At 32.0% G+C, this 22033-nt stretch overlaps 2 protein-coding genes across 5 annotated transcripts in view; both read right to left on the reverse strand.

The window, feature by feature from the left end:
• The window catches only part of LOC127728681 (serine/threonine-protein kinase 11-interacting protein-like), a 480863-nt gene that overhangs the window by 8152 nt on the left and 450678 nt on the right, over positions 1-22033 (reverse strand). The gene's annotated exons all lie outside the window — the stretch shown is intronic.
• LOC127728696 (T-complex protein 1 subunit epsilon-like) lies at positions 780-21701 on the reverse strand. The gene is made up of 11 exons (XM_052236327.1): positions 21496-21701; positions 17351-17576; positions 16450-16648; positions 14917-15109; positions 14394-14543; positions 12384-12503; positions 9520-9705; positions 8427-8564; positions 5749-5929; positions 2458-2593; positions 780-1592 (listed from the first exon to the last, which is right to left on the reverse strand). The coding sequence occupies exons 1-10, from the start codon at positions 21598-21600 to the stop codon at positions 2466-2468; spliced, it is 1626 nt and encodes a 541-aa protein (XP_052092287.1). The 5' UTR covers positions 21601-21701; the 3' UTR covers positions 780-1592; positions 2458-2465.

Here is a 22033-nt window from a genome sequence, read left to right on the forward strand (position 1 = left end):
ATATGTTCATAGTGTACAGAAAAAAACGCTAATATAATTGAAATTAACAGAAAACAACATAAAATAACGGATTTTGGAAAAAGGGGGAGGGTTAAAAAAATTGTACTGTCCCCAAGTACCTTTGACCTTTGATAACTTTCCTGAAATACTCCAGTCATAAAATATTTTACAAAAATTCATCCTACAACAGTTTACATACCATCAACAACGCTCTAAATGCCCGCGATTTCGCGGGTGTGCTCTAGTATTACTAATAAGTGAAAAATTCACATGACAAAAAAAAATTTTTTTTTTCAAGCAATCACATAACCACGAAAATGGGGTTGTGGACAATGGACAGAGGCGGATTTAGAGGGTTTTTCAGGGGGCCCGGGCCCCCCCTTTTGTGGGAAAAATTTTGTTGATTATATAGGGAATCACTGAAGCATGACTGGAGCGGGCCCCCTCTTAAGCAGTCAGTGCCCCCCCCCCCCCCCCCCCTTTATGAAAATTTCTGGATCTGCCACTGATGGACATATGACAGACGGAAACTTCGTAACATAAGGTATCTGCATACAAGGTATGAAGCATCCAGGTCTTCTACCATCTGAAATATAAAGCTTTATACAAATAGTTTACGCCGCCGCCAGATAGTTATACCTATGTCTCGCATACTACAACTTTCGTTGCAGGCGAGACAAAAAACCACCGAGCCATTGCAACTAAGTCAAGACATTAGACAGGTGACTTTACAATTCTACCATCTTCACTTAAAATTATATACAACAGACAAGACGAAATAAAATAAAAGCATTTTTACTAAAAAATTTGATCTTTAATAGATACAGTATCATACAAAACAATACAAATAGCACTCACTCATCACAGACAAAATTTTATTCATGTTTCACTGAAGTTTGCAGATACACTGTAAATTTTCAATATACAGAATTTTTTTTTCTGAAATATAAAAAATGATCAAATTACTATGGATTTCATGAATTAAATTTTGTGAAACAGGAATTAAATGCATTTAATTTTGAAAATAATGATGCAAAAATGCATCTGTAAGCTGTAATCTTATAAAAAATTAGCAGTACGAGCATGCACTTTGCTGAAATTATTAAAATGAGATTTGATCAAGCTTAGAAAAACATAAAGACTTCAAATATAAATGGACAAAGTAAATATACAATGGTTTAATAAATAGAAAGGTAATGACAGAACACAATACTTATATTGAAGTTTTTATCCCTCAATGGTGTTGACTAATTACAAATCTGATAGTCAGTGGTAGAACTCATGCATCAAGTTCTTAAATTATAAATTTTGCATTCAAATTGTAATTTTGTTGTTTATAATATCATAAAATTTAACATACAAGATGACATTTTTTGAATGATTCAATGTTGTACTTCCAAACAGTTAAATAACAACAATAGTTTCCTGAATCCAAATGAATTGGAGATGTTATACAGTACTACCACAATGATTTATAAACCATTAACTTCTAGTTTTTAAAATGACAAAATTGTGCAACACCAGGACTCATACTCATATCAGCATTCAGAAGTCTTCACCATTTTTTGCAGTTCAATCTTTATTTAAATACCCTGAAAAAATAAAATTTGTACAGAACTCAAAACAAATTAGAACCTCTGCTTGAAATTTAACATTTACTATACATTCACTTGAATAACAAACATTTTGTTCATTTTACTATTAAATGTACAATATATAACTAGAGGCCCTAAAGAACCTGTTGCCCACCTGATATATGTGCATCTTTAACAATGGCCACACTTCAACATAATAGACTACAATATTATTCACGACTAAAATTCTCTTTTCTGCTTTTAATTTTTGCTGTTTACAGTTTCTCTGAGTCTCTGTCTCTAATTTTTGCCAAAAAATGAAAATAATGGGTAAAAAAAATAATCTTAACTTTCAAAGACAACTCCTATAAGAAGTGGAGTGAAAATTTCAGCTATCTGACTTATTTGTAGATCTTTTCTTGCTGATAACCTTTGCTGTTTGATGTTTCTCTTAAAGTTACTATAGTTTTTGTGATAAAAATTGTCATTCAAAGGCAATAATTCCAATAAGGAGTTGAATTACAAATTTGGCCATGTTGACTTAATATTTGTCTTACAGTTACTGATCATTTTTGCTTTATTTTCTCTCAATTCATTGTAATTTTCAAGATAGTAGGCACACTAAGTATCTTTAACAATCGTCAATTAAAGGCAATAATTTCCTATAACATGGATGACCATAACTGTGCCTTTGTTTAGTTGTATTTGGTCCAGTAGTTTCAGAAGATTTTTGGGCCAGGTGAGCTAAAAATTAAATTAATCATCCTTATCACTATCAATGTTTTATAAATTATTTGCTGTGAGTAAAAAAAAATACTTCTCCAAAAACAATTGTTTGATTTTAATTTAAACTGCAAGTTCATCACTGTCAATTTATAATTACCTTAATCTTTACATATAGCCTTGATCTCCTCCTCGAACATCATCTATTTTTAGAATCATTTTAGTTAATTGAACAGCTAACAATATCTGTGCTCTCTTTGATGATAATGTTTCTATAACATGTTGATCTTTCATATCTATAAAATAGTATTTAGATTGAGAAAATATAACTTACAATTACAGATAAAGTTCTGATCAATCTATCTAGAACTTCATCACAATTAATTTATGTTCACCCCTGTGTCAAAACTCTGTTGTAAATTACTTTCTTCTATTATAGACATTTTCTTATAATTGGTAAACATCTTAACATTTAACATTTTTAAACATTTCTACAGGGGTGTGGAAATGTTTATTGTGACCACTTGACCCCAGGCAAGAGAAATTGTAAATTTTACTTGTCCAGAAGAAAAGTTACTTGCCCTGATTTCTTAATGAATTTTGGAAAGAGGATGTATTTTACTGTAAACATGCATGTTTCTAAAACAGTTTTGAAACACAATGAAAATGGAAGTCATGGTCTATGTTTGTATGTTAGAAATATAAGTACAGTATACACCAATGAGATAGAAACCAACCAAAAAAAAAACAACTTTAAAGTAAAGATTGATTGATTGTTGGTTGCTTAACATCCAGTGGCAAATATTTCATGCATGTTCAGGACGAGTTAAACTAAAGAATCAAGAGGCCAATTTTGCAAATTATTTTTCAATGCTAGCTTACAGAAACCAGGGAGATTATATCATCACTTATATTTTCTTCACTGTGAGCCTGTACTAAGTTTAAAAAATAATTGATAAATTATTGAATTGTTGTTTGCCCCCCCCCCCCTTTTTCCCCCAAAAAACCTTTTGGTAGGCTAATTGTAAATTTGAGATTATTTTAGATAACTAAGCAAAATCAAAACATTATAGAATTCTAAAATCCTCTATTCCGTTTATTTTAATGCTATTTGTCCTTTGCTGCTTCTGATTTCCATTTCTTGTCAAAACCAAGTTCTTAATTAACAGTTTTATTTTTATGAGGTGCCTCTTTTCTGTTGGTCAATTTCCGAGCGAAGACCTATCTAAAGATGCTTATCCAACAAGGCCGGTCATTTAGTTTTCATTCTTGAGAAATGAGAGCTCGAAATTAATAATGACCATTTCCAGTGTATCGTTGCTATAACCTGATCAATGGGAAAAAAATCACAGAATATTAATGAAATCCGGGTCTGCATACTTATTTTTTGTTGTTTTACTTTAACATGTTGCTTTCGTCTTGTTATTTGATATTATTCTACTTTGATGAATAAATTTTGAGGACTTTTCTATATGATTATAAAAATTAACATTGTCAAGCAACATTTTTTTAACTTGTCCACTGGCAACAAAGACACAAATAAATGTGGATTGTGGTGACATGTGGACACAGATGATGCCCCTGCTTGCATATCATATAGTTATAAAGGGACATAACCGAAGAACGGTAAAAGTGATGCTACCCAAATTTGATCTTGATCTGAGTTTTGTGGTAATAAACATTGTGTATAAGTTTTATAACATTTGGTTGAGACAAACTAAAGTTAGAGAACAGAAAAGAAAAATTCAGCAATTTTTATGTTTATAAAGGGGCATAACTCAAGAATGGTAAAAGTGACGCCACTGAATTTCGTACTTAAACTGTATTATGTAGTAATAAGCATTATGTATAAGTTTCATAACATTTGGTTGAGGCAAACTGAAGTTAGAGAACGGAAACAAAAAATTTGTACTTGATCTTAGTTATGTGGTAACGAGTATTGTGTATAGGGTTTTATAATGTTTGGTTGGGGCAAACTTAAGTTACAGAATGGAAACTAAAAATTTTGCAATTTTTCAATTTATAAAGGGGCATAACTCAATAATGGTTAAAGTGACACTACCCAAATTCAACTTGATCTGTGTTTTATCAGTGGAAGGCAAAATTAAACATTGCATTGTATAAAGCATTGATTGTAGTTGATTCAACTATAATCATGGACAAAGGATGATAACTCCAATTTTAATAAATTGCTTCGCCGAGCGCAAGACTGGTTTTCGAGAATAGTATGCATTTTATCTGTTATAAAGTATCTGACAAAGAACCAGTTTTGAATTATCGATTGCAAGTAAACATGTCAAATTAATATTTGTTTTTATCTTCTTTTCATGTTTTTTGTTCATTACTTTGATCATCAAAGTTGGATTTAATTTATTTTCTACAGAATAGTTTTACTTGTCCTGTCGGACAAGCTTGATATGGCTTTTACTTGTACGACCTTTTTTTCCTCTGGTATCGGACAATCAGAAAAGCGTTATTGTCGAGCCCTCCCTATGGACCTCAATGCAGACCAATTTAACTAGTTTTTCCAAGGAGCCTGTGTCGCTCACCTGATATTTTGATTTACAATTGATGCATGAAATAATGCAACCGTTATACATTTGCTTTAGTTTCAGAGATACAAGTCAAAAACTCCATTATTCCCCCTAAGTTCTATTTTTAGCCATGTCTGACATGTTGGTTGGCAGGCAGGGTCATCAAACATTTTTTTTAAACTAGATACCCTAGTGATGATTGTGGCCAAGTTTGGTTAAATTTGGCCCAGTAGTTTCAGAGGAGAAGATTTTTGTAAAAATTAACGGACTAGGACGACAGCTGCCAAGTGATGAAATTTTGTTGCTATTGTGCAATACTGTGATGTTGCACAATACTTAGTTAATCTGTTATATATAATAATTTACACACCCTGTTTGACGTGTATCTCCCGTCATATCAGAATTTGTTGCTTTTATATATAAATCAGAAATAATCAATGTAAAAATGGAAAATTTTTGGAAACAAAATCCCCAAAAAAATAATGAAAAAAAAAATCCCCCCCCCCCCAATTTTTTTTGAAAAATCTTGAAGAATTTTTTTTTCGAAACTTCAATAAACACAAGTTATTGTCTGGAAACTAGAAAAATGCTTGTTTTTGGCCCCTTTTTTGCCCCTAATTTCTAAACTGTTGGTACCATAACCCCCAAAATCAATCCCAACCTTCCTTTTGTGGTATTGAACCTTCACTTAACTTAAGTTATTGTCCGGAAACCAAATGTGTCTTCGGATGACGACGACATGATAGCATTATACTAACGCAAATTTTTTGTGGTTGAATAAAAATCATACTTGAAGACTAGGCACAGTAAGAGACTGTTCTTTACATTATATACAATGCACAGATAAGTTGATAGCTACAAACCATTGCTACCTTTACAACATATAGATGTGGACTTTATTAATGACAGCTACATACCATTGCTTCCTTTACTGAGACAATCAATTCCTAGTCGTGGATTGTTTTCCTTTATTTGTCTAGATTTTATTTCAGCTAATGTATATATTGGAGACTGTCCACTATTTTCTGCCAAAGCTAATGGTATACTTTCTAAAGATTCAGCAAATGATCTCATGGCATACTGTTCTAATGTAGATATCTGTAATATCATAACTAACCATTAAACATTTAATGTTATGTAATTTTACAGACTAAAAACAAAATTATTTATTAACACAAAACAGAATAAGTTAAATTAACCTACTGCTCACTACTGATACCCCTGCTTTAAGGAAATCGGTAAATAGGAAGTTGATAAGTGATTAATTTGAAAACCCATCACACTGTAAAGCATGTTCACATGAAGACTGATAATAAATTTCTGGAAGCCCTTTTTTATTGTTCCTGTGAAAAAAGCGACTGAATTCATGGTACGCACAGACAGACAAGACAGAGGTACAACAGTATACCCACCTCCTTCAGATCGGGGATAGTATTATATATATATCTGCACAAGCAAGGGAACAAGGGTTTACTTTTACAGTCATGGTGTATTTACTTTTTGAATAATATAAGATCTTAAAAATATTTTTTTAATTATAATCAATTATTACATTGGTTGCAATGAATTACATTGATTTCCCAGTGAAATAAATACCGATAATTTCACATGTGAAATAAACATGGTTATTTCACTCCTCTGATGTCATACAACAATAGGCGTTGTCAAGACATCATTAACGTCGGATCAAAACTAATTGTGAATGCGTAGAAAAAGATATAGTTCCTAACATTTTCTACTTTAATTTCATAAAAAAAGCCATTTGCCAATGTAATAAAAGACTTGTGACCGAACAACACTGATAATTAACTCATGCGCTACGCGCATTCGTGAATTAATGTGTTGTTCGGTCACTCGTTGAATATTTTTCTCTATTTGAATTCTTCGATTAGTTATTCTATAAATAATATCTCAACTTTTACATGATGACGCCCCAAAGAATGGACTGTGTTATTTAAGTAGCATAGATTTACATCAAATTTAATTTTCTGTCACATATTAACGATATATTAACCATTATCTTACATTTCTTTGCACAAAACACCTCAACAGAAAGCAATTTCATATATACTAGATATCATTGAGATGGGAGCCATCTCTGTGGGCCCCGCTGTGAATAATGTGTGTTAAAAAATTTGTATCTTTATCATTGGACATGGGGTTGTCAAATGAAACCAAAGTTTTTGACCTTGACCTTTGACCTAGGAAGTTGTACATAAATTATGACACACCCTCTGGTGTTGGTTTATATACATATCAAGTATAAACTTTGAAATCATAACGGTTCTCAAGATATAGAGCGGACACAATCTTTACCATAGGACATGGGGTTGTCAACTAAAACCAAAGTTTTTGACCTTGACCTTTGACCTAGGAAGTTGTACATTCATTATGACACACCCTCTGGTGTTGGTTAATATACATGTCAAGTATAAACTTTGAAATCATAACGGTTCTCTAGATATAGAGCGGAAACGATTTGTTACGGTCGGATGGACGGACTGACAGACTGATCACTATAGGGCGGCCGCCATTCGACAGGGACCTAATTAAAATGGATGAATTTTCCAATTTTATCTGGTTTGACTGACCTATGACCTTGATGTTTAATTGGTCCATTGTCTAATAAACTGTCAACACAGAGATATGTCTCATCTTTTTTTAATTTTAATAATGCAAATGTTAAAATTAAAATAGCAATACTTTAACATGTAAGTTATGCAAATATTCAAAGTCAATGACCCATGACTGAAGGTACATGGCTAAACAATCTCCATGGAAATGAGATGTGGCAATGCTGATACAACTGCATACCAAATACCATTGACCTATCATATAAAGTCGATCCCTTTAAACACATTAACTTGTAAACTATGTAAAAGTTTCAAAGTCAATGAACCATGATGAGGGAGTGGGGGGTATATAATCTCCATGGAAACGAGACTTGCAAATGCCAATAAATTTGCATACCAAATATCATTGACTTAACATGAGCTGTTCATCTTTTATAAAACTGATCTAATCACAAACTAATACATGTAAACTAAGCAAAAAGTTCAAAGTCAATAGACCATGACTGAGGGGGCAGGGCCAAATATTCTCCATGGAAATGAGATGTGCTAATGCTTATTCAACTGCATACCAATTAACATTGGCCTTCCACTAATGGTTCCCCGTGAACTGATCTAATCCCAGACTAATACATGTAAACTAAGCAACCTTATCTGCTGCTTTAGCTACATCCACTGAACACAAGATTTCTGGAGCACCTCATTTTATATGGATGCTCCCTTCACACCTCACTTCAGTTTACCTTATCTGCTGCTTTAGCTACAGCTACTGAACATGAGATTTCTGGAGCACCTCATTCTATATGGATGCTCCCTTCACACCTCACTTCGGTTTACCTTATCTGCTGCTTTAGCTACAGCTACTGAACATGAGATTTCTGGAGCACCTCATTTTATATGGATGCTCCCTTCACACCTCACTTCGGTTTACCTTATCTGCTGCTTTAGCTACAGCTACTGAACATGAGATTTCTGGAGCACCTCATTTTATATGGATGCTCCCTTCACACCTCACTTTGGTTTACCTTATCTGCTGCTTTAGCTACAGCTACTGAACATGAGATTTCTGGAGCACCTCCACCAAACACAATTCTGTTATCTCTTACTAAATTACGTATCACACATAATGCATCATGAATACTTCTTTTTCCTTCCTCTACAATCTTAAAAAATAATTATACATTATACATTACTTTTTCTCTCCTGAATACATTTAAAACCTTCTACATCTTTTTCTTCTTTACTATCAAAAGACTTTATTTATTCTTATAATTTTTAGGTGTTCTGGAATCATTTACATTATTCAACTTATTATTTCAAAACTATTTTTTTCTTATTTTTCCTTGCAAATACCACCAACAATCATACAGGCATATCAATTAAAAGTATTAACTTCTAAAATACTAATGAAAATTGGCATATTGGGTTAATAGGATTATCTACTACAGAAATATTGATTTGAAATTAAGCGGCAATCTAGAATCTAATAATAAGATGATACATAGAACTTGTATCTGTATAACATAATAACCGTAACTCTTTTTAATAACAGAATCTTATATGCAAAGGGAATTAACTATATTTGTTCTAAATATACTATCATGCATTTCTTTTTTATATGCTCAATTTTTTAATTTTTTTTCCCGTTGTGATACTTAAACTGTCCAAATACACCACAAACTTTAGACAATAAGGAAAGTACCTTTTTTGCCTTTATTAAAGATACACGTTGGTTTGGTCTAGTTTTTTTTGTGAGCAAAACTTATATTATTTGTTTTGATATACAGTTGATTGTTCATAATGGTTAAGGCTGTGTTAAGCAATATTTGTAAAATATCATTTTGTTAATTACCTAAGTGAACTAATGACACTCTACAACTTTTCTTTACAGAGTTTCCAATATGATTTTCTTCCAACATTTTGCACCAAAAATATCCTTATATGTAACTTATTAATTGTCTATGTGATCCTCATGTACACATTACTTTCATAAACCATAGCTCGTCAATGACCTGTTACGCTGGCCAAGTAAGTTGTGGTCTTATGTACGGTGTTGTTTACTACTATTATCCCTTTCTATGTGTTATGCTTGTTTATTAAATGAATTAAAATACCTACCATCTTGTTACCGCCCCTGATAAATATAGTAACAGCTCTAGAATTCTGACATTCTTCAATCACTAACATTCTGTCTTTAGTGGTTCCAAATTGTAATTCTTTAACTATTCCTGCTTTCCCCAATTTTTCTTTTGTTAATTCTTCAAATCTGGGAACAATTCTTCCACCTGTAGCAATGGCTATTAACTGTCCAATAAAAATATAAAATGAGTAAACTTTGTTTATATTTAATTTTTCTGTTATATATGTTATGGTATGTAATTGCAAATAATGGCCGATGTATCTAGCATTTAAAATAAGAGGACTCAACACAAAGTCCATCTCATGTCCAAAACATTCTGAAATTTCTACATAGAAACTTGACAAAAATATCAAAAAACCTTATGAACAGGAAGCAAGCTAACATCAGAGGGGCATAACACATGACCGACTACTGTTAATTTTTAGACTATGATCTAGCTTTTTATAGATCTAACAATGAAAGTAAATAACTTGTTTTCTAAACCTGTGGGATAGAATTGGAAAATATTCTGTTTAGTTGCCAAAACCTTATGTATTCCCTTAACAAAATAAAAGAAGAATGTGTCCATGGGACACAGATGCCCCTGCTTGTAAATATACTGCAAATTCATCAATTTCTATTTATAAAGGGAAACAACTCAAGAAAGGTGAAAGTGACAACACACTAATTAAAACTTGACCTATGTTTGGTGGTAATAAGTATTGTGTACAAATTTCATAACATTTGGTTCAGGCAAACTAAAAGAAGAATGCAGAAACTAACAGTAAATTTAGCAATTTTGTCATTTATAAAGGGACATCATGAGAACAGTGAAAGTGACACCACCCAAATTTGAACTTGATCTGTTTTTGGAGGTAATAAGTAATATAATGCATACAAGTTTCGTAAGATTTGGTTGAGGCAAATTAAAGTTAGAGAACAGAAACTAATTTTGGGACGTATGGACAGACATAGACAGACATAGACAGACAAGGGTAAAACTTAATGCCCCTCCCACAGCTTATGAACGGAACTTTGAAACTAAGCTCTGTTGTGAAAATCAAAATACTATTACTGATGACTGTGAACAATGGTAATAGAAATATTTACATGTAATTGGGCAAAGTTATATCATGGAAGTATTATATTGACAGGAATAACCAAACTTCAAACATTTCATCTGTGTTACCGCCTTTCTTCTGATAGCTTTTTAATTAGTTTAAGGAATAGCATGGTAATTGACCCTCTGCATGTGGATCAATCAAATCACTGACACTTTCCAGTCATTATAGTGTTCAGGGAAATTAACAAACAGGATGTAGAAATAAATACTAAGGAAGAGTCAATTTGCATGTTCAATAGTCTGAAGTTGTTGAACCTGAATAATTCAGTGTTTGAAATACATTAGACAGTGTTAGTTCATTAAAAATATATAATGAGCCCAAAGGGCCCACTTTAATTCAAATATTCACAATTTTGACCTTTACTTCTATTTAATTTGTAAGTGAACTAATTCATATAGATTTAAAATTACCAACTAAAATAAATTTGCGGTAAGAAAGATAGCTTCATGGTCATTTTGTTTGGTTGTTTTTCTTTTGTTGTTATGTGTAAAATATTCAATCATTATCAGAACACATTTTGAAAATTTGATGTAGACTATAGACTTTATTATCCCCATTTTTTTGTCTATCTTCGATAAAGTAATCAATGACATTTATATTTTTATAAATCTAAAATACTTGAAAGTAAATCTTTTTTCATAAAGCTCCATAAACTTTGCACATTTCAACAGAAAATATCATAAGCCAACAAATTCCAACAATTTTTTTAAAAAAACATTTGAAACCTGAATACTCTTAAAATAATTTTATATTAGTTTTAAACAGACTTTAGAAGCCCAATATATGCAAAAACAAGCATTCTGAGAGTATTGCATGTCAATACATACATAGTCCCCTACCTGTTAAAAATTCATTGTCCTGGAACAAATTGCTGACTTGATCTATAACTTGTCATGGTGTAAACTATATAACAAATATCAAATCAACATCTTCAAGCATGTCGAACAAAAGGTGTGGAATATTGATTACGTGCGAGAATTTTTTAAGTCCGAGGACATTAACTCTGCAAAATAATCATCCCAACCAAACAAAAATCAAACTTGACCTTTAACTTGTTATGGTAAAACATACCAAATATCAAATCAATATCTTCAAGCATGATGAAAAAAATGCAGAACACTGATTACTTGCCTGAATTTTCAAAGTACAAGGACCATAGCTCTGCACAAAATCATCAGACCAGAACAAAATTAAACCTGATCTGTAACTGGTCATGATAAAACTATATACCAAATATCAAATCGTTTTCAAGCATGAAGAAAAAAGTGTGGAAAAATGATTTACCGGACTGACTGACAGACAGAGTGCAAACTTATAGTCACCTTCGACCTCGTCAATAGGGGACTAAAAAAAGATTTATCATGATAAACTGTTGTAGTATCTCCATTCTCTTTCTGATTTTCACGTTTGATACACCCTTATCATTCTAAAGGTAGAAGTTGTATTGCATTCAAATCATGCGACTGATAAGAAATTCAAGATGCCATTTTTTACAACAGATAGCAACCAAATGGGTCTTGTCGCTAATAAATCCTTTAGTACAAAACTCTGCAGGCTATAAATAAAAACTAATTAATTGCTATTCTTGTCTTTGTTGCTTCCAAGCTGAAATCTAACAAATATTTGCATTAACATAACAAGCATCTTCGTTATAAAAAAAACGATCAATTTCTTCCCTCAAATCAAAATTTTTATATGCTGTTGAATTAATTTACATACATAGGTGAGAGAAATCTTACCTCTATTTCTGGTCCTCCAACCCATCTAACAGCAGGTAATTCTTTTTGTAATAATAAATGATTAGCTTCATCATCAAATCCCCACTGACATATTACTAGGTTTGAACCAGCATCCTTCACCTGTAAAACATTCAGTGAACTTTTTAATTAAGGAGTATTATTTCATCTAGACCAACAGTCTTTACTTTGGAAACAAGTCAAAGATTTTGAAATCGTATGATATTTATTTCATAAACATCCAATATTTGTTTAGTTTACAACAATATTCTACCAGATGTGGAATTGTAAATCATTTACCTAACAACACAACACATTAATGTTGATTAATGAATCATTAAATTGCAGTAAAGGTTAGGTGAAATCCCTAAGACAAACATGTAAACAGTTTTGTTTTCCATTCATTGTTTTGTACATAAATCAGGCCGTTAATTTTCTCCTTTGAATTGTTTTACATTTGTTATTTCAGGACCTTTTATAGCTAACTATGCAGTATGGGTTTTGCTCATTGTTGAAGGCAATGTCATTTTGTTTCTGGAGGAGAGTTGTTACATTGGCAATCATACCACATCCCCCTTTTATGTATTATATGTACACCTTGCTGTGTTTTACTGACCAAATATAGTCAACTTATTATTCTAAAGTTCCTGAGAATCTGAACTAAAAAACATTGTAGGTAAAAATTGCTCACCAAATCATGAAAAGAGGTAGAGATTAGGTGACCTTTCAGACAAACATGTACACCTTACAACACTTGTATAGACAAAATCTAGTTGATATACTACTGATGGTAAAAGAGCAACAGATCTAGTCAGGAAAAAATAATGTGGACTTTAGTAAGCCAAAACCCACAATTAATGACCTTTATTTTTGTTGTCCACAAATATAGTTCAGTATATTTTTTCTTTAACTAATTCTTTGAGAGAGTTGAAATACATTTTTGGATGTTTTATCCCAGCTGATGTAATAGTTGATGGAAATAGTGATTAAGCTAGGTGCAAGAAGGTAATAATTTTAGTATTTGTAACATATCTTCACTTGTCCATACGGTATGGATGTGTATGGGCTGAATTGTGAGCTGTAAAGGTTTAATTTGATCTAAATGTTGGATATATGTTGGTACTTGTACTGTACATTACACACACAAAAGATTGAACAAATTTTTAAGTTGCAATTTTTCAATATGACAAAAGGTTATAAAAAATTTGTAAGGGTTCCGCGGAACCAAGTGTCTCGCCTACTTTTGCTGTTAATTGCAGGCTCAACAAAAATGAGGAAAAAAATTAATACTATCTTTTGATTGTAAGTAGCTTCTTTCCAAGTTTGGTAAAAATCCAGGATAGTTTATGAATTTAATAAATGTTTTAAAAACTTAAACTGCAGACTGTATGTAATGTTAACTGGAAGAAAAACTAAGTCCATTTATAAGTAAAATAAAGAAAAAATGGAACAAATTTTAACAAAATTTCCTTCAAGATACTAGATTTTAATCATTTTAAGCTTCTGTCCAAGTTTGGTACAAATCCAAGATAGTTTAAGAAAGTTGTTAAAATTTTAAAAACTTTAACCACAGAGTGAATGTAATGTTAACTGGCAGAAAAACTAAGTCCATTTATAAGTAAAATACTGAAAAAATGTTTTTTTTACAAAATTTACTTCTGGATACTATCTTATGATCATAAACAAGCTTCTTTCCAAGTTTGGTAGAAATCCAGGATAGTTTAAGAAAGTTATTAAAATTTCCAAAACTTTAACCACAGAGTGAATATTTGTGGACCATGCCGCCGACGATGGAATGTAGGATCGCTATGTCTCGCTTTTTCGACAAAAGTTGAAGGCTCGACAAAAACTAATAGGGAAATTAATAAGGTGTATTTAAAGCTGTTTCCCCAAAGCAAATGATTACTTTTGACTGAGAAACAATAAAAATATTAAGGTAAAATGAAAATCTATGAAAAAATCAACGAAATATAAAATATACAAAACGAAGTTTATCTTAGTGACTTTCAATACCTGCTTGACCATGAGGTCAAATTTTTCCATTTCATACTGTCTAAGTTTTCTGTAATCCTCAACAGACTTCACCTCTAACCCATGTTTGGTCTTTGGTTTTGGTGGTTCAAAAGGACATGTTAAGATAGCTATCTTAGCATCTTTCACAACCTACAATATAACCGTTCATTATAGAGAACAATATGCACAAGTTCATAGGTCTGTAATACCATCATAAAACACATCAAATAATTGTTTATTACTGAAACAGAATTCTTAAGCAAACATGTATGAAAGGTGCTAAACATTAGTTTAAATTAGTAATCAAGCTCACGTGTAGTATCTATATGTACAGACAAGTCTTAATAACAAACATTTATTGAACTTCGTATCCTCAATGTTCAAGCATTTTACCATGAGTGCTTACTGTGTGGTTTTATACCATTTTTGCATAAACAGTGATACATGATTCTTGATAACAAAGTGAATCATTATATATTATAAGTAATTTAAACATGTGCTATTCTGAATCTGTTTTATTTACCTTTGGCATTTGTGGATGGCTGAAGTCTTTGTCAACAATCACACCTTTAACCAACATAGTATCTTCCATTTTACCACCTACTTTGCCTTCCACTTTTATCAACTCAAAATCAACATCTTTCCTTTTCAAATCAGCAACTGACAAAATAGCATCCACAGCAATCTCTGCCATCTGCCTATGGCATCTGTTCACTCTGAATAATTAAACAATATTCAGTCATTATAAAGTCCTATTAGAATAATTACAATCATTACTATATATATATCTTTTATTTACAAACAAGTCTAAATTGAAAACCTATGATTGCATTGGATAAAAACCGCAATTTTTATACATGTGCATGCAAAACAAATTTCTTGGTAGAGGGATCTAAATACAGCACAAACAACATTTTCCAAAAGACCAAAAAGGTATATTTTAACAAAACGCATGTGAGTAGAAGGTCGAACAACGGATGTTCTTAAACCCTGCTGACTGCATTTGGCGATTGCCATATAAACGGATCACCAGATGTAACAAAATGGATCTTAACTATTAACAAGCATTCTGTGAGTATTGCATGGCAATACATAGTCCCCTACCGGTTAAAAATTCATTGTATTGGAACAAAATTCTGACTTGATCTATAACTTATCATGGTGTAAACAATATCTTCAAGCAATAAAAGTGTTGAAAACTGATTATTTAAGTGAATTTTCTAAGTCCAAGGACCATAACTCTGCACAAAATCAAATCATATTTTTGGCCCCTAATTCCTGAACCCTTTGGGCAATTACCCCCAAAATGAATCCCAACCTTCTACTTGTGGTATTGAACCTTGTGGTAAAATTTCAGAGCAATGAAGATACTTATACACAAGTTATTGTCCTGAAACTAGAAAAATGCTTGTTTTGGCCCCTTTTTGGCTCCTAATTCCTAAACGGTGTCCTAAACGGTGAGGATCATCACCCCCAAAAAACAATCCCAACCTTCCTTTTGTGGTATTGAACCTTTTGATTAAATTTCATAGAGATCCATACACTTAAACTAAAGTTATTGTCCGGAAACCAAATGTCTTCGGACGACGATGTGATACCAATATACTTTGCGGTCGTATAAAAACATTAAACACTCTGCAGCTTGTATCATTCCAGTGTTGCCAATTATTATGGGCATCTGTTTCTCCCATGATTCTTAAATAGTGCAAGTCCTTGTTTCCACCTCATTTTTATATAATATGTTATATATCAAATTGAGAATCATTAGAGCAACATTGAAACGGCATAACATTTTTGTAAAATATGTTGGTTAAACAATGTCTAATATTTACAATGTGTGTTTAGTGGTAAATGTATATCTCTCTCTTGGTTTTGATGTTGTTGTGTTGCTGACTTAATGGTGTATATAGATGTCACTCTTGGTTTTGTTGTTGGGTTACTCTCACATTTGTATATACCTAACTGTATCTTTTTATTGAAAAATTGTGTATTGAAATAAGAAAATTTTCAAAATTCTTTCCAAGTATTATATGAATCTTAAGTGATAAATTTTTACATTTTTGATCCAAGTGTTGTCATGGCCAGTTGAATTAATGGTTCTTTGTTCTTCAAGTCTAACTCAAATGTTTCACCGATAGTATCAAGATGAGCACAAGCTACTTTTGCTGCCATTTCATATCCGTCAGAAATTCTGATTGGATGTATGCCACGGTCTAATAACTTTTCTGCATGTTCTAACAAAGCTCCAGCCAGTACTGTAAAATACAAATTTTGTAAAGCACATTTCAACATAATTAAGATTTTGTATGAATAAAAAATAATTTATGTATAATGCATAAAAGTAATTAACTTAAATTTATTGATAAGAAGCTTATTTTTTGGTTACTTTACAATTAAAGGTTTATCCAAATGACAACAGGACTAAGCTCGTGTAGTGGTGACACGCACATCAATTATACAAAGGTAAAACTAGAGGCTCTAAAGAGCCTGTGTCACTCACCTGCATCTTCAACAATGGCCACATTTAAGTAAAAATCATGCAAGGGCAATAACTCTGTAAAGAGTTCACTGACAATTTCAGTCACATTGACATACTTGTTGATCTTGTCCTGCTGATCATTTTTGCTTTTTTTAAAGTTTCTATAAACATTCTAATCTATTATACTTTTCAAGATAATAGCAAACTAAAAAAAATTGGTAAAAATCATCTTTTAAAGGATAATAAATCCATTAAGGAGTCTGCTTAAGATTTATGCCATGATGGCTAATATGAAAATCTTGTCTTGCTGGTCATTTTTGATATTCAAAGTTTATATATATCTTTTATTTGAGATAATGGGCAAAAAAATAGAATATTTGTTTTTCCTATTTACAAATAAATAAATTCAATATCTAGTCACAAAAGGATAAACAAGTTTGGCCTGATATATATATACAGACAACAGAGTACAACTTACCAACAACTCCTGTGGTTCCATCTCCTATTTCATCATCTTGTGATTGTGATAGTTGTACCATTAACTTAGCTATCTGATGTTCAACATCCATCTGTTTCAAAATGGTAGCTCCATCATTTGTAATTGTTATGTCTCCATCAGGATTCACCATCATTTTATCTAACCCTTTTGGTCCAAGTGATGATTTTATTACATTGGCAACTGTTTTGGCTGCCATTATGTGACTCTGGAAAAAAACCATGATATATCAATGATTATGAAATGTTATGAATTACAAATTCTCAATTACAAAATGCAGTGCTTTATCCAGTGTTTTCCCCAAAAATGTGGTGTGTAATCTTTTTTTTTAGTTTGTTATTGTATAGCAATAAATCACTCAAAATAATTAAATGCAATATCAACTCAAATCATGCTTTATGATGTGTTAAATAATGTAAATTATTACATCATAATTAGAATAAACTCAACAGTGTCCTCCCCAGGATTTTTTAAATAGCACCATGGTAAGTGTGGTGACAAATTAGAATAAAATGCTCCGCTGGGCGCAGCTTGATACAACCGCAGAGGTCGAACCCTGAACAGTTGGGGCAAGAATGGACACAACATTCAAGCTTGATACAGCACTGAATTTGGATTGTGATTAAATATTTGACACATCATATATAGGTTTCTGACACAGAATGAATGTGGTCTAAGAACTTAAAAAAATTTATTTACCTATTCAAACCATATCATTATTATTTGCTTTTACATATAAATCAGAAATAACCAATTTAAAATGGAAAATTTTAAAGAAAAAAAAATCCATCACCAAAATTTTTTGAACCCCCTTATGATTCATCACCCCCAAACTATCCCAGCCTTCCCTTTGTGGTATGGTACCTTGCACTACAATTTCAGAGAGATCCATACACTTGAACACAAGTTATTGTCTGGAAACTAGAAAAATGCTTATTTTTAGGCCCCTTTTTAGCCCCAAATTCATAAACATTTAGGGCAATTACCCCCAAAACTCAAACCCAGCTTTCCCTTTGTGATATGGAACCTTGTAGTACAATTTCATAAAGATCCATACACTTACACACAAGTTATTGTCCTGAAACTAGAAAAATGCTTGTTTTTTGCCCCTTTTTGGCCCCTAATTCCTAAAATTTTGAGGCAATTACCCCCAAAATCAATCCCAGCCTTCCCTTTGTGGTATGGTACCTTGCAGTATAATTTCAGAGAGATCCATACACTTACACACAAGTTATTATCATGAAACTAGAAAAATGCTTGTTTTTTGGCCCTTAATTCCTAAAATTTTGAGGCAATTACCCCCAAAATCAATCCCAGCATTCCCTTTGTGATATGGAACCTTGTGGTACAATGTCAGAGAGATCCATACACTAACACACAAGTTATGTCTGGAAGTTACAAAAATGCTTATTTTTGGCCCCTAATTCCTTAACTGTTGGTACCATAACCCCCAAAATCAATCCATACCTTCCTTTCGTGGTATTGAACCTTATGGTTAAATTTCATGGAGATCCATTCACTTAAACTAAAGTTAGAGTGCGAAAACCAATGTGTCTTCAGACGACGACGACGACGCCAACGTCATACCAATATACAACCAAAAAATTTTTAATTTTTGCGGTCGTATAAAAATATAGTGTCAAATCTTTCATATGGATTTTTTTGTAAAAAACAATGATGCAACATTTGCAGATATTTTTACTGGTCTTCCTTTATAAATATGCATTTCTTTGAACATAATTTAAAAGCAGTGTAAGGGAAGTAACCAAAACGTATTTGGATTACCTCCCTTACACTGTTTTAAATTATCTTTATTGTTCATTAACCATTACTTTATACATAATTTAAAAGCAGTGTAAGGGAGATAATTTCAATGATGTATTTGATTTATCTCCCTTACACTGCTTTAAATTATGTTTTGTACTAAAGTATTTGTCCATTAACCAGGACAACCTTGTTTTTCCCCCTTTTTTGCCCCTTATTCCTAAACGGTTTGAGCCATAACCCCCCAAAGCAAATCCTAACCATACCTTTGTGTTATGGAAACTTGTAGTATAATTTCAGAGAGATCCATACACCGTTCCACAATTATTGTCTGGAAACTAGAAAATACTTATTTTTGGCCCCTAATTCCTTAACTGTTGGTACCATAACCCCCAACCTTCCTTTTGTGGTATTTAACCTTATGGTAAAATTTCAAAAAGATCCATTCACTTAAACTAAAGTTAGAGTGCTAAAACCAATGTGTCTTCGGACGACGACGCCGGAGACGTCAACGTCATACCAATATACGACCACAAAATTTTTTTGCGGTCGTATAAAAACTGGTTCAAACAATAAATCAATATTTGTTCTTGTTATTTTATATCTCCTTATGACAAGAATCCTTTCACATACAACAACTTTCTTTCTAGAAACTATAAAGTTTTTTTTTAAATTGAACATTTTTGGTCTCCTTTGAATGCTATTTTATTTTTATTGATCATGGATTTTATAAAAGATTTGATTACTTTAACTTTAGATGAATATTTTGTAATGTCAGAATCATGTTTTATTTATTTGAAAAAAATATTAACTATACAAACTGTTTATTGATTTACTTCTTTTTTTACCAATAATTTTCTGACTCAATGTCTTCATAACACAGTACCAGAGTATTAAAACAAAACAAGAGACACACCTTCTGCATGAACGAAAAAAAAATGCCCAGCAAAATCCAAAAAAGATTTTATCTTTCAGAAACACAAAATGCATTTAACTTTTATATATCTAGTTGATGCCAGGCCTTAAAACTTTTCCAACTGGACAGGTAAGTCTGTAATCGGAGTAGTTTTTGAGGTGGAAATACAGCCATTTTTGTCCATTTGTTATGATGAACCTTAAGCTTAACCACAGAGTGAATGTAATGTTAAGGTTCATCATAACAAGTGGACAAATATGGCCGTATTTTCACCTCAAAAACTACTCTGTGTACAGGCTTACCTGTGCAGTTTGGAAAGTTTTAAGGCCTGGCATCCACTAGATGTATAAAAGTTAAATTTATTTTGAATATCAGAAATATAAAATCTTTTTTGGATTATGATGGGCAATTTTTTCCGTTCCTGCTGAAGGTGTAAAAATAAACTAAGTTGGGATATAACTTTGAGATGCTCCATCTCAGGTAACAACTGATTTGTATTGTATTGATTGTCCTTGATTGGCATGGACAATAGATATCTACACATCTATAGGTGAGTTAAAGGTAGTAACTAAGTGGACAGTATCAAATGCAAAATGCCCATCATATTCAAAAAAAGATTTTATCTTTCTGATATGCAAAATAGATTTAACTTTTATATATCTAGTGGATGCCAGGCCTTAAAACTTTCCAAACTGCACAGGTAAGTCCGTACACAGAGTAGTTTTTGAGGTGAAAATACGGCCATATTTGTCCATATGTTATGATGAACCTTAACTGGCAGAAAAACTAAGTCCATTTATAAGTAAAAAAAGGATAAACAGGATTTTTTTTCACAAAATTTACTTCTGGATACTATCTTATGATCATAAACAAGCTTCTGTCCAAGTTTGGTTGAAATCCAGGTTATTTTAAGAAAGTTATTTAAATTTCAAAAACTTTAACCACAGAGTGAATATTTGTGGAAACCGCTGCCAACGACGGAATGTAGGATCGCTATGTCTCGCTTTTGCGACAAAAGTCGAAGGCTCGACAAAATCTTAAAACACTGGTGATGTTACTTTAGTCTTGTATGTTGTACATTTTTTTGTACATGGGGGTTGGAACGTTCAACCATTTTACTTTTTAAACTATACGATGTATATATAGTAACTGAAACCTTTAAATTTTGAACTGATTTAACTTGTTGTTCCTGATTGGAAGGACATACGAAGAAGAAGAAGAGGCTATCTGTTCCAATCTCTATAAATTTGTCTGTCGTGTCACCTAACTAAATAAATTATTCCAAGACGACATCCAGAGAACTCTGTGATAGAAGACAGAGCGTTTGAGGACAAAATAAGTGGTACTTATAAAAACCAAATTTAGATGATCTTTATTTCTGCAGACTTTTGTAAGACCATAAATTGTAAAATTTAAAAGCAAGTTGGGGCACAGTATATTTGTTTACCTTATGTGCCTCGGAACCTGTCAATCTTTTCTTACTGCCTTGGTCACGTATGATGATGAAAGGGCGACCATATTCATCAAATGCAACAGAACCTTGTGCAGACATTTTTTCTATTTATTCTTCTTGATGGAAGTAGATTGAGATAGCTATGTTTTCGGAATTTTCTAGATTGTTTTTCTAAAACCGGAAACCATGTGTATATCCAACTTCCGGTAATTGATTTATATATTTTACAAACTATGTTATTCGGAAAATATCTTGTAATCAAATCATATAAAGATATTAAAAATCGAGCACTCAAATAAATAGGGTTTAAAATATAGCCCGTGTTTTAATAAAAATAAAAAGCAAATTATAGCGCAGTCTATGTCTGATTGATTTTTTTTCTTCAAATTATAGGACTTTACTCTAATTTCGTTTTCATAAATTATCCATTTCATAATCTGGATTTTTAACCGAAAATGTCAATGTAAACAAACTGCATAGCAACTTCTGACAGTAGACGGGCTCGCGTCTTTTTATAGTTTACAAAATGTCT

Source organism: Mytilus californianus, unplaced genomic scaffold (genome assembly GCF_021869535.1).
Source record: "Mytilus californianus isolate M0D057914Y unplaced genomic scaffold, xbMytCali1.0.p SCAF_2, whole genome shotgun sequence".
Lineage (NCBI taxonomy): Eukaryota > Metazoa > Mollusca > Bivalvia > Mytilida > Mytilidae > Mytilus > Mytilus californianus.

Coding starts and splice junctions, on each gene's coding strand:
- LOC127728696 (XM_052236327.1), bottom strand. CDS start 21,600: ATGTCTGCACAAGGTTCTGTTGCATTTGATGAATATGGTCGCCCTTTC. Junction 15,110..16,449: donor ACAACACTTGGATCAAAAAT/GTAAAAATTTAT, acceptor TTAATTATTCAG/AGTGAACAGATGCCATAGGC. Junction 9,706..12,383: donor TTGGAGGACCAGAAATAGAG/GTAAGATTTCTC, acceptor TTTATTGGACAG/TTAATAGCCATTGCTACAGG.